Raw genomic sequence first — 14,054 nt, forward strand, 5'->3', positions numbered from 1 at the left:
TGATTTCCAATGTTTATGCCAATTGTAGAAATGGAGTGGTGTGATTTTTCTAAGCTCTTCTAATGTGCCTGTTAGGTTCATATTGTCCCATAGACTCGCGTTTGTATTTTTTTCTTCTTAAACTTTTCTTGTGATCCTGGATCATAAATTTCAGTCTAATAGTTAAAGGACACAGGACTCCCAATTTTAATGCTGTTATTGGTATGTAGAAATATCTTATGTCTGTCCTTCATAAACAAGAAAAACACTACATGTACAAATTTATTTCCTCAACAAAAATGAGTAAATTCACAAACGGGAATAAAAATCCATTATCACATTGAGGAGAGGTTTGTTCCTCTGGGATATGCAACAGAACACAATTTAAAGCCTCAGATAAATAATAGTGACATTGGTCATATCTTGTGGGCCTATTGTGTTTTAGGTATTATACAAAGATATGCATAACACATATGATCTTATTTAAGTCTTACAAGTATCCCACATGGTGCAAAAATAGATTTTCTCTTTCAGAAAAAAGAAACCAGGCCTGACTATGGTAGATTGAGAGTTGAACCCAGGTCCATCTGACAGTGCAGACTGTGAACAAGCCCTTGTGGAAGGGACAGAGGGTTGGGGGGCCTTACTCGTCTGCTGGAACTGGGTAGTCCATAAGTTGAAAGATGACCTTCTTGGGTGAAGTACATGTCAACAAAGTGATAACCTGCAACATAACATCCTTCATACAATTGTTATCACACAATTGCCTGTAAATAGCATCCACGATCTTAGACACCTGGAAGAGAAATTCCACAGGTAAACAAGAATCTCCTGTTCCATGGTCACCTCTAAACTAAGGCATTTCTTGGACATAAGAATTCACTTTTTCTCAGAATTACCAAAGCAGCAACTAACATACAGATAAGCACTAGTAGAAAGCATATTTACATGTGTGACTACACAATGCAAAATATTCATCTGGATGAAGACTGAATCTGTGCATTTATGAATAGCAGGAAAATGCCCATTTCTTTAAAAGTTTATTTTGGGAGGGTTGAATTCATTACATAAGAAATATAAGCTCGGTATAGGAAACATACATATAATTCAAGTACTTAAAGAAAATCAAAATAATGGAACAGAATAACAATGGAGCTACAGTGTATACTTCAAAGAAAACTTTTGCAAGTTAAAGACAATTTGAATCCACATATTGAAGGGATGAACCATGTACTGGAGGAATGACCCAGAATGGTAAACACTAACCCACAATCTTGCAAACTCTACTCGTAGGTCCCATGTTAGTGTCATTTTTCCCCCTTTTTACTCATTCTTGAACAAGGAGAGTTCTAGCTGGATCTGAAATTTGTTTCAAATCAGTGGCTGTGTATTCAATATCAAATTTAATCCACTCAGATCATCTCACTTCTTATTTTGAAAATAATCCATTGCATTTTTTTCTTCTTAAATTTTTCTTGTGATCCTGGATCATAAATTTTAGACTAACAGAGATTATAAGCTGAAAAATTAGTTGATGCAAATTTACATTACCCTGCAGTTACATCATATACAGTTCATTTATCTGTACAACTTTCTATGGCAAACAAAAGAAAAAATTATAAATGTTAAAAAGTGCAGGGTACTTTTCCAACCACATAGGTTCCAAGGTGAGCAAGAAATGAGAGATATCAAACTACTCTTTTCCACAGACCTTTTAAGTATAGGATTTAGAGCTTCTTCTAGTTGTCCTCTTCCTATTTTAAATGCAAATACCTCTAAAGCAAGCCACCTATGTCACTGGGTGCTTAATTATAGAAATTTATGCTAATTTATGTCCAGTTATAAAAATGATGGTCTGTTTCAATTTTGATGAAATAGTTGATGTGTTAGGATTATTTAGAGATTATAAGCCCATATACTGTATATGCAATTTGGGGGATTTTTTAGGGATGTTTTTAGCCTTATAACTCATTTTAGAACCTAACCCCATCTAAGACAAGAATCCACTGTTTTCAGTAGTCCAGTTGCTTGTGGGAGCTGGGGTTGGGTCATAAATTGAGGAGCCCATTTTGTTCATTTTGTTTCTGTGGTTAGGGATTTCACTGTAGCAGAAGCTAGTTTTACAAATCTAGTTTTCTGTTTGGTCTCTCTTTCTCTCAGGGACTTGGTAAGCCTTCATCTCGCCTTCCTTTGAGTGCTCTTTCCCACTTCACTAGAAGAGAACTCTATTTTGTAAGATGACTCTTGCCCTTCACCTTTCCCTGTGGTTGTGTTTGCCCTACAGAATGCTCCCATCTGCAGCAGCATTGAGAGTTCTATATAAAGCATCACCTCCCCTTTCCTGCTCTATGAATTTGAGTAAGACTTCTCAGATTATTTTCAGTCACCTTGCACTCCTGTGTCAGGAGAGGGAACTAGAGGTTCATTCCTCATGTCACCATCAGGACTGGTTTCATGGGCCTGTGACCTATGTGTTTGCACAGGGCTCCATGCTGAGAAGGTACCCTTACTTTGTTTAAAGCTCTGCCACTATCACCTTGAACTTTTAAACAATTTCATCTTTGTATTTTGTAAATCAAGTCCCATGGGACAGTGGAGCAGAGGAGATACAGTATGTGAGTCTGCCATTGTTCCTGTGGTCCCATTCACATGTGGTGTTCACAAAATGCCAGGGGACCGATGATGTGAAGCTCAGTGGAAAAACAAGATAAGCATCTTATTGAAACTGTAACCTACTTTAAAAATTCCCACTTAGTCTGAAAATGACATAGAAGGAAACAGAAAGGGTAGGCCATAAATTATTTTCCTTTCAGGCTTTCCTTACTCATCAATAAGCCGAAGGTAGAGAATGTTGGTAGGATATATGAATGATAAAAATTGAAATTTTAAAAGTCGAGCTAGTTTTACGTAGTGTTTCCACCCTTTTGGAAAGAATGTAATACGTATGCATGTGTGAGCTGTGAAACACAAATAGCATTATTTTGGTGATTCTGCACATGAGCTAAATGCGCCTATGCTTACGTTTGTAACTGGCATTGCACAATATATGTATGGATAGTAAAATTTGTGTTCACGACTAAAAAATGTTAATTGTTCTTTTTGCTTAGAAAGACGTTAAATAGCAAATAAAACCAGCATGAAGAATTGAGAGAGAGAGACTGTGGAGGAAAGGCGAACACTGCATGTGCTTACACATTTAATGACATTATTTCCTACGTTGTGAGGAGGCAGTCCCAGATTTCATTCTGTACTGAGCCCCACAAATTATGTAGCCAGCTCTACGCAAGCTGAGAGTCTTTGAAATCGTTCCTTAAGGGATACACAGGGGATTTCAATTACAGCTATACTATTTTATTGCTGTTAATGTATTTCTTTAAAAATTCTAAAGCAAATATGGCAAAATATTATGATTTAATATGATTGGTGGATAAGCATTCATTACTTACTCTCTAAAATTGTTCGTATGCTTGAAATATTTCACACAAAAAATTCTCAGGCCAGGCATGGTGGCTCATGCCTGTAACCCTCATGCTTTGGGAGGCCAAGGTGGGAGGGTTGCTTGAGCCCAGGAGTTTGAGACCAGCCTGGGCAACATAGTAAGACCTCCATCTCTACAAAAATTCGTTTAAAAAATTAGCCGGGTGTGGTGGTACATGCCTGTAGTCCCAGTTGCTTAGGAGGCTGAGGTGGGAGGATTGCTTAAGCCCAGGAGTTTGAGGCTGCAGTGAGCCAAGGTTTCACCACTGCACTCCAGCGTGAGCCACAGAGCAAGACCCTGTCTCTAAGTAAAACTTAAAAAACCAAAAGCCTCATTATATTGAAGTCATTTAATGAACAATGACAAGAAATACATATAAAAAGAAGTGGACATACAACACAGGCAAAAATGCACATTAGAGAGTAAACCCTGTGCTCTCCTGCTTATTGTCAAGTATCTTACCATGGTGACCTTCTCAGCATGAAATTCCAGAGTAAATATCAGTATGGATGCTGCATCAGATGCGATTTTATCATCAGGTGAAGAGAGTTTCATCAGAAGACTCCACACAAAGTCAGTCAGCAAGGGAGGCAGTAAGGTTTGCCCTACTCTCTGCAACCACAAAGGATAGTCATGACCTCAGGCCTTACTCACACCAACATAAGACAGCTAAACTCAGACATGGTGGGGGATGCTCAAGAGCCAGGCAGGGCCACAAGTCTTCCGTGGGCCATATACATCTTGTTGGAGTCTCTTTCTTCCATGAAAAATATTAAAAATTATATTTTACAACAATGTTGGTACAAAAATGACTATAATCCAAGTGAAATTATGTTTAATTTTTTTCTTCTGATTTTAAAGCAATTCAGCTGTTCAAATATTATCATGAATTTATTCAGTTTTGGAAATGAGTTTGCTCCAATCAGAAACAAGTATGAAGAAAGCAGAAGAAGCAGGAGGGGACAGGGTGAGGAAGTCAAGGGAATCAAAGGCATGGACTTTCCTCTTTTACAGAAAGGGATCAGGAAGCAGAAAGAAATAAAAGGCCTTTATGTCCATGATCAAGGTGCAAGAACTACAATTCAAATAATCCCTTTTTAAAGTTGGAGGACTATCCATGGATTGTAAAATTTGAACAAACTCACATTGATTATAGATTTCTCAAAGAAAGATAAACGAGCCAAATTTTCTCCTTTTGCCTTTATATGGAAAAAAAAAAGTCATTCTCCCAAGTACAGAGGATACCCAATCTCACCAATAAAGGTTTTTCTTCACTCTCCTTAAAGGGATGGAGTATTGCTTTTTGGTCATAAGGCAGAACTAAGGTCTGAGTGAGAATTGATGATCACTAGCTCCTCTCCCACTGGGCAGAGGGGTGATGGATGGGAATCTTGGAAAGCTATGGAAGAAAATTAGAGGGGGGTAACCAAGGCTTGGAGAGGTGGGCTGAATATCATAAATAGTTTGCCCTACTTTAAGAGAGCCAGATTTAATTATATGACGCTGGATTTTTTAAAAATATTGGAGGGCAGAATATTCTCTTCTTGAATATTTGCTTACTCAACAAAAAATTTAGTATCTATCTAAAAAGTTGTAGAAGAAGCAATTCCCAGTGAAACTTAGAGCCAGTGTTAGAAGTTTCTGTCATGTACAGGTGAAGATGTGATAGTAGATTATATAAAATGGTAGGTTTGCTTTGTAAAATATTATCTACACGTAACTCTCCAGAAATACACCAATCACACAGGATCAGCTGGGTTCTTCAGAGGTCATTTTTATCTCCTCCTGCTTCTTACTGCTACGCCGTGTTGTTACATGTTCTTGATGCCGCTTGCTTGAATGTTTGCATAATATACTATTAACTTAATAGTCCATAGATTTTCATTTATTCCTCTATGTTTGGCATATACTTTAAAAAATCTGTGAAGAAGCTCTTCTCACAAATAATGGTGCCATTTTGAGTTATTTCTTTCTATAAATTCCCATGAGTGACACTATTAGTTTATTTGGTATGAACATATATAAACATATATATTTTTAGTTAATGACACTTTTGTGGCTCTCTGTGGATCCTTTGCAAAACAGTGTCCTCTCTTACAACCAACCACTATATCAAATGAGAGTGCCATAGTTTGGGAATTGTTTTCGGTTTTGTTTTTCAATCCAGCCCTCCCATTTAATGGTGCTTTGCTTCCAGCTTCCATGGTTAGCAACCTTGCTGCTTCTACCCCTATTTGCATGCTTTGAACTTTGTCTTTGGCTATAGTCCTCTTGGTCTTGTTTCTACAATCTTGTATTCTTTCAATTTACCTGTTCCATCTACTACTGGAAGTCCCAACTCCAGGTTTTCCAGCTACTGTTCCCGCATGTAGTGCTGGGCTTGCTTTGGTCTCACAATTGGGAAATGAATAACAGGTCATGAACACAAGGACCCAGGGTACCTCCCCCAACCCCAAGGATTTTTACACCTGATGGACATTAAACTCAGATAAGCAAGGACACCAACCTAGAGGCTGTGATGATAAGTCTCATGAACAGCTTAGGAGAGGCCCCAACAGACTGCTGGTCCTAGGTTCATTAGCCCAGTCATGGTACTCAGGATTTCAATTCCAGGATACTGGAGTGGAGGATGGAAGGATGAGGGAAGATTTGCTAGTAAACTTAAACAGATGCCTGGTTTCTTCATGTGAATGAACATAGTCATCCAGGCTTGAAATTTTTGAGAGGAGGTGGGAAAGAATAACTTTTGATTTTGGAAAGATGTACCATTGGGCTTCTACATATTTAAGACAGCTATGCAGTATTTTTGACCATACCATGTTAGATGTATTGCTTCTGCGTATCCTCAGCCTCCCACAATTCAACCCATCTCAGCCATGGAAGAAGACACTGCTTTATACATGTAGTTTTAAGAGGAACCCCTAGATCCTCCCACCCCAAGAGATGAGCTAGTCTAACGGGTTTCCTCAGAAGTTTTGCTGAACTACTAGCTCAACGTGTGTGGCTGGAAGGTGCTGGAAATCCCAACCTGGGCCCCAGTGCTGTGCAACTTCTGGAGCCTATGGCTAAACCTATGTAGTCTGAAGAAGGTGAGGGAGTATATATGGCTATAGAGCCTCACAGTTCTCCCAAGGGTCGAGACAGTGTAAAAACTACTTACTTGGTACTGAGGTTTATCATGTAGGCTTTTTAAATTTTTATTTTTCATTTAATAGCGCTTTTAAACAAAATCACAGTGTCATTATGATGTTTGCAGATTAAATTATGATAGTATTGGAAAGTCTGTTAACTGATGACTGTTAATTTTTCTAAATAAGCAGAAGTTCTCCATTTTTAGTGAACTATTTGTTGGCCAAACAAAAAGAAGTGTAACTAGGAAATACCTCATTTGCTTTCTATAAGGATTAAGTAAAGTAATACAAATTACTATATTTGGGAATAATAGGCATAACTACTATTAATAGAGATGAAAATCAGAAAACTAAATGGTCTATAATCATTTACATTTTATCACACTGAGTTTAAAAAAAAACGAAAAAATACTAACGACATAAACTTTGTTGAAATAAATTGTTACTAAGAGTAATAATACACATAAACAAAAGCCCTCAGAAAAAGTGGGGGCTAAGTTACCTGAGCTATTTTACTTTCGTCTTGTTGAAACTCCTTGGGTAGAAATTCTACATCAGAAGAAGGAAACTGGAGGCTATGACTTTTACTGTTTGTAGGCTTATTTGTTCCAATATCTGCTTTGTTAAGAAAAAGAGTTTCAGGTTGTTATTTGATCACTGGTTTGTTCTATGACATTACTATTTCCAATTTTCTTTTCCTGCCCAGTTTTGGAGATCTGAAGTTTTCCGAATATTTAACTCTCTGCTCATAGTTTAGTCTCATAAAATTTTATGGCACTCACACAGAATTCATAAAGTGTTTAAGAGAGTCCATGTGACATATGAATGGACAAATACTTTTAATAATAGCCTGACAAGATAACATATATATATAGACCTTCAAATGCATGGTTCAGTGTGCTGGAAAAGCTAATGCTAAGCTGGAGGGTCTATTGGCAGGGAAAGTAGACTTGGAGGCAACTGAAATGAGCTGAGGAGTGGTAGACCAGGGAATCCAGAAGTGCTCAGCAAAAGCTTCAGGTGCAGATAACTTCAGTTCTGGAGAAGGTGAGCTTTAAATGATTTTGTTTGTTTTTAAATAGCTCTATAGAGATATAATTGACATTTATTTACTGATTTTGTTTTTGTTTTTTGTCTTTTTTGACCCCGGATCTTGCTCTGTCACCCAAACTGAAGTCCAGTGGTACAAACAGGGTTCACTGCAGCCTTGACTTCCTGGGCTCAACTGATCTTCTCACCTCAGCCTCCCCAGTAGCTGGGATTGCAGGTACATGCCACAGTGCCCAGCTAATTAAAAATATACATATTTTGTAGAGATAGGGTCACACTATGTTGCCCAGGCTGGTCTCCAACTCCTGGGCTCAAGTAATCTGCCCGCCCAGGCCTCCCAAATTGCTGGGGTTACAGGTGTGAGCCACCATGCCCAGCCCATATAACATATCTAAGGTGAACAACTTGGCAAGTTTTTGTGTATCTATACACTCAGTAAAACATTACCACAGGAAAAAAAATGAACATATCTATTGTCTCCAAAAGTTTCCTCATGCCCTTTTGTAACCCCTCACACCTAATCCCTGTATCCATCCTCTGACTCCAAGGCAACAACTTATCCACTTCTTGTCATCTGCTCTCTGTCAAGTTGGTACTTTCTAATTTTATATAAGTGGATCATACCATATGTACTCTTTTTGGGGGGGATTGGCTTCTTTCACTCAGCAAAACTACTGAGATTCATCCATGTTTTCGTACATATTAATAGTTTGTTCTTTTTAACTGTGAATAATAGTATTCTATTATATGTACATACCCAAATCTCTTTATCTATTTGCTTGTTAATGGACATTTAGGTTGTTTCCGGTTTGAGGCTATTACAAATAATGGTGTTATGAACATTCATGTACCAGTAAGTGTTTGTACGAACAATTGCTTTTATTTCTCTCAGGTAAATATAAAATTGTGTTATGACTGAATCATATGATAGCTATAGTTTAACTTTTTAGGATAGTGCCAAATTACTTTCCAAAGTTGTTATACCATTTTACAGTTTCACCCGCAATGTATGTGAGCTCCAGTGACATCCTTAACAACACATGGCAGAATCAGTCTTTTTAATTTTAGACATTCTAATGAGTGTGTAGTGGTATCTCATTATAGGTTTAATTTACATTTCTTTAATAAGTATATATAGAATATTATTTGATTTGCTTCTTTGCTATCTGTGCTTCTTTGGCTATTTAAATCCATTTTTATTTTTTATTTGGTTATCTTTTTTCATAGAGAGTTTTTTTTTTTTATTTCTTCTAAAAAAAAAAGCGGAAGGGGATACATGTGCAGAACGTGCAGGTTTGTTCCGTAGGTACACATGTGCTGTGGTGGTTTGCTGCACCTATTGACCCGTCCTTTAAGTTCCCTCCCCGCACCCCCCACCTCCAACAAGCCCTGGTGTGTGTTGTTCCCCTCTCTGTGTCCATGTGTTCTCAATGCTCAACTCCCACTTAAGAGTGAGAACACGTGGTTTGTTTTTCTGTTCCTGTGTTAGTTTGCTGAGGATAATGGCTTCCAGCTTCATCCATGTCCCTGCAAAGGCCATGATCTCATTCCTTTTTGTGCCTGCATAGTATTCCAGTGTATGTATGTACCACATTTTCTTTATCCAGTCTATCATGGATAGGCATTTGGGTTGGTTCCATGTCTTTGTCATTGTAAATAGTGCTGCAATAAACATATGTATGCATATGTCTTTATAGTAGAATGATCTATATTCCTTTGGGTATATACCCAGCAATGGGATTGCTGGTTAAATGGTATTCTGGCTCTAGAACCTTGAGGAATCACCATACTGTTTTCCACAATGGTTGAATTAACTTACATTCCCACCAACAGTGTAAAAGTATTCCTATTGCTCCACATCCTCCATCTATTGTTTCCTGATTTTTGAATAATCACCATTCTGACTGGCATGAGATGTTATCTCATTGTGGTTTTAATCTGCATTTATCTGATGATCAGTGATGTTGAGGTTTTTTCATGTTTGTTGGCCATGTAAATGTCTTCTTTTGAGAACTGTCTGTTTGTATCCTTTGCCCACTTTTTGATGGGGTTGTTTGTTTTTTTCTTGTAAATTTTTTTAAGTTCCCTGTAAATTCTGCATATTAGACCTTTGTCACATGGATAGATTGCAAACATTTTCTCCCATTCTGTAGGTTGCTTATTCACTCTGATAATAGTTTCTTTTGCTGTGCAGAAGCTCTTTAGTTGAATTAGATCTCATTTGTCAATTTGGGCTTTTCTTGCAATTCCTTTTGGTGTTTTATTCATGAAGTCTTTGCCCATGCTTATGTCCTGAATGGTATTGCCTAGGTTTTCTTCTAGGGTTTTTATGGTTTTAGGTTTTACATTTAAGTCTTAATCCATTTTGAGATAATTTTTGTGTAAGATGTAAGGAAGGGGTCCAGTTTCAGTTTTCTGCATATGGCTAGACAGTTTTTCCAGCACAATTTATTAAACAGAGAATTCTTTCCCCATTGCTTGTTTTTGTCAGGTTTGTCAAAGATCAGATAGTTGTAGATGTGTGGTGTTATTTCTGATGTCTCTGTTATGTTGCATTGGTCTATATGTCTGGTACCAGCACCATTGTTCCATTGGTCTATATTTTTGGTACAAGTACCATATTGTTTTGGTTACTGTAGCCTTGTAGTATAGTTTGAAGTCAGGTAGCATGATGCCTTCAACTTTGTTCTTTTTGCTTAGGATTGTCTTGGCTCTACGGGGTCTTTTTTGATTCCATATGACATTTAAAATAGTTTTTTTCTAATTGTGTGAAGAATGTCAATGGTAGTTTGATAGGAATAGCATTGAATCTATAAATTACTTTAGGCAGTATGGCCATTTTCATAATATTGATGCTTTCTATCCATGAGGATAGAATGTTTTTCTATTTTTTTGTGTCCTCTCTTATTTCCTTGAGCAGTGGTTTGCAGTTCTCCTTGAAGAGGTCCTTCACATCCTTTGTTAGCTGTATTCCTAGGTATTTTATTCTCTTTGTAGCAATTGTAAATGGGAGTCCATTCATGATTTGGCTCTTTGCTTGCCTATTGTTGGTGTAAAGGAATGCTTGTGATTTCTGCACATTGATTTTGTATTGAGATTTTGCTAAAGTTGCTTATCAGTTCAAGAAGTTTGTGGACTGAGATGATGGGGTTTTCTAAATATAAAATGATGTAATCTGCAAACAGAGATGACTTCCTTTCTTCCTCTTACAGAGTTTTGATGTCCTTTATGAACTTTGAATATGGGTCTTTTATCAGATATGTAGTTTGCAAATATTTTCTCCCAGTCTGTGGCTTAACTATTAACAGTATCTTTCAAAGAGCAGAAATATCTAATTTATCATTTATTTTCATTTATACTTTGACTATTGTATCTAAGAAATCTTTGCCTAATCCAAGGCCCCCAAAATTTCTTTGAGTTCTATAGTTTTAGATTTTACATATAGTTCTGTTACTCACTTTGGATTAATATTTGAATATATATGAAGTATAGATCAAAGTTGTTTTTCTGCCTATAAATATCCATTTTTTCCAAACGCAATTTATTGAAAAGTTTTTGCTCACTCCTTTAAATTGTCTTTGAAACTTCATAAAAAATCAACTGACTATATATATGGATTTATTTCTGGACTCTCAGTTCTATTCTGCACAATGTTGAATAGAATAGAACTAATGACAGTGCACATCCTTGCCTTGTTTCTGATGTTTCAGGGAAATCATTCAGTATTTCACCATTAAGTGCAGACATAACCTCAAAAGATACTACAGGTTTGGTTTCAGATCATTGCAATAAAGTGATTATCACAATAAAGTAACCCATGTTAATTTTGTTGGTTTCCTAGCACCTATAAAATGTATGTTTACACTATGCTGTATTCTATTAAGTGTGCAATAGCATTATGTATAAAAATATACATATCTTAATTAAAGACATTTTATTGCTACAAAATGCTAACAATCATTTAAGCTTTCACTGAACAGGTTCTCCTGGCTTGGATCTCCAGCAATCCCTCACCAGGGCTATTGAGCCAGTAGCATCTCTGCAACTCCCTGGGACAGACCTCCCTGGGAGGGCGAGTTGCCCTCTTTGCTGTCTTATAACCCTTACTGTCTCCAGGTTCTTGAGAGTCTGTGGGGACCAAAGGCTGGTCTGGATTCCCAGCACAGAGCATTCCTGACATGAAAAAGTGGCTGGGCTATTTTCCACACAGGTCTCAGTCCTTCTCCTCACCAGACAGGGCCTCTTGACCTTGGACTCCAGCACAACCACCCTGCTCCCACCTGTCCCCTTCAATCAGAGGCAGCCCAGCATTTCTCTGAGTAGAAAATCCCAGAGTCAACCCACAATACCTCCGCGACTGCAATTGCAGTAGTACTCCCTTAGCAGCCCTTGGGCTAGGGGAAGGAACAAAGGGCCTAGTCACTATGCTGGCACCTCCAACACACTCCAGCCACAAAAGGAAAAGGAGTCTAGCCCTTATTCCCTGGAAATACCCAACCCCCACTCCTCACCAGCCAGGGCCCCTGGCTTACAACTGCAGAATGGTCACCCACAACCATGGCTGAGCATATCCACTGGTAAGTGGCTGGAGTCTCCCTGGGGAGAGGCTCCCAGAGGTGTTTGACAGCCCCTCTGCCACTGCCACAGTAGAGTTCTATCCCTGCTGCCCTCAATTTGGGGAAGAAATGAGCCTGAGGGCTACACCTGAGCTTATAGCACACCACAGTCACTGTAGGGAGAGGAGACCAATCTTTCCACCTGGAGAGCCTTTGAACTCCTGCTCTCCAACAAGCATAACCCCAAGCTCATACCAGCAATTTAGCTGTCCCACTCTACTGGCTGAACAATCTCAGTAACAGCAGCTCCATGTTTCTTGGAAGTAGAGCTCAAGGGGGCAACTGAAAACTCCTCTGCCACTGCCTCTGCAGTGGTACTATCCCTGCTACCCTCAGACTAAAGAAGGAGCAAAGACTGTAAATACCTAATCTGCAACTCCAGCAAGTTACAGTCAACCCAGAGAAAGGGGGCCAGTCTGTCTCCTGTGGGTTCTACTCATGTTCCCTGCTCATCACCAGGCAGGGAACTCCTAGCTTGGGCCCACAGCACAGACCTTCAATCCTGGGTTGATTGCACTGAGCAATTGCTGACCTGCATCTCTCTGGTGTGGAGCCTCCAGAAGACAAGTAAAAGATCCTTGGCCACACTCACTGCTGAGGTCCCTTTCTCTGCTGCCTCCAAGTTGGGGAGGAAACATAAACCTTGAAATCAACCCAGAGTTGTGGTAGGCATCCTGAAAGTGCCAAGCCATGATCTATAGCCAACACTTAAGTGGGAAAGGAGCCCATGCTTTCGGGGCACTGAGAAGAAGCACAGCTGCTACTGTAAGGAAATATAGGGGAGCCACAACTGAGCAAGAGTCTACCAACTGATCACTATGCCTAAGTGCCATTGACCAGACCAGATCACACCCTAAAGCTTCAACAACAAAATATCTCACTAACATACCCTACCATGAAACCAAAGATGAGAAGTCAGATACAAATACAGACCCTGTACAAGGCTCAGTCCTGTGAAGACATCCAGAAAGGAAGTCTACTGACTATACTCAATCTCCACTGCAGTTAAAGGAATACCCTCATGCCGAACTGAGAAAGAATGAGTAACTCAAATAGCTAGAGTGTCTTGTGTCCTCCAGATGGCTGAAATAGTTCTCCAACAAGGGTTCTTAACCAGGTTGGATTGACTGAAATGACAGAAATATAATTCAGAATATGGCTAGGAATGAAGATCATTGAGATTCAGGAGAATAGCAAAACCCAGTCCAAGGAAACTAAGACTCACAATAAAATGATACAGGAGCTGACTGATGAAATAGCCAGTATAAAAAAACCTAACTGGCCTGATAGAGCTGAAAAACACACTACAAGAATTTCACAATGCAAATGCAAGTATTAACAGCAGAATAGATGAAGCTGAGGAAAAAATCTTGAAACTTGAAGACTGGCTCTCTGAATTAAGGCAGTCAGAAAAAAAAAGAAAAAAAAGAAACCAGAATGTAAAGGAAAGAACAAAACCTCCAAGAAATACAAGATTATATAAAGAGGCCAATTCTACGTGTTATTGGCATCCCTGCAATAGATGGAGAGAAAGCCAACAACTTGGAAACATTTCAGGATATCATCCATGAAAACTTCCCCAACCTTGCTAGACAGGTCAACAGTCAAATTCAGGAAATACAGACAACCCCTGCACAATTCTACATCCCCAAGACACATAATCATCAGATTCTCCAAGGTCAAAATAAAAAAAGAAAATATGTTATCATTTTTTTATATGCCTCAGCCTCCTGAGTAGCTGGGATTACAGGCACACACCACCATGCCCAGCTAATTTTTGTATTTTTATTAGAGACGAGG

At 38.6% G+C, this 14,054-nt stretch overlaps 1 protein-coding gene across 4 annotated transcripts in view; it reads right to left on the reverse strand.

Annotated features, from left to right (window-relative positions):
- Nucleotides 1-14,054, reverse strand: part of MROH9 (maestro heat like repeat family member 9) — a 132,348-nt gene that overhangs the window by 77,557 nt on the left and 40,737 nt on the right. For 2 of the 4 annotated variants that reach the window (XM_003824644.5, XM_055111690.3), the window contains exons 9-11: nucleotides 7,091-7,203; nucleotides 3,920-4,069; nucleotides 627-775 (exon numbers count right to left, since the gene is read on the reverse strand). In XM_003824644.5, coding sequence (XP_003824692.2) covers nucleotides 627-775; nucleotides 3,920-4,069; nucleotides 7,091-7,203 — 412 coding nt within the window. The remainder of the gene's footprint in view (nucleotides 1-626; nucleotides 776-3,919; nucleotides 4,070-7,090; nucleotides 7,204-14,054) is intronic. The other 2 variants (XM_055111691.2, XM_055111687.2) reach the window with 1 other exon arrangement.

This window comes from Pan paniscus, chromosome 1 (assembly GCF_029289425.2).
Source record: "Pan paniscus chromosome 1, NHGRI_mPanPan1-v2.0_pri, whole genome shotgun sequence".
NCBI classification, from domain to species: domain Eukaryota; kingdom Metazoa; phylum Chordata; class Mammalia; order Primates; family Hominidae; genus Pan; species Pan paniscus.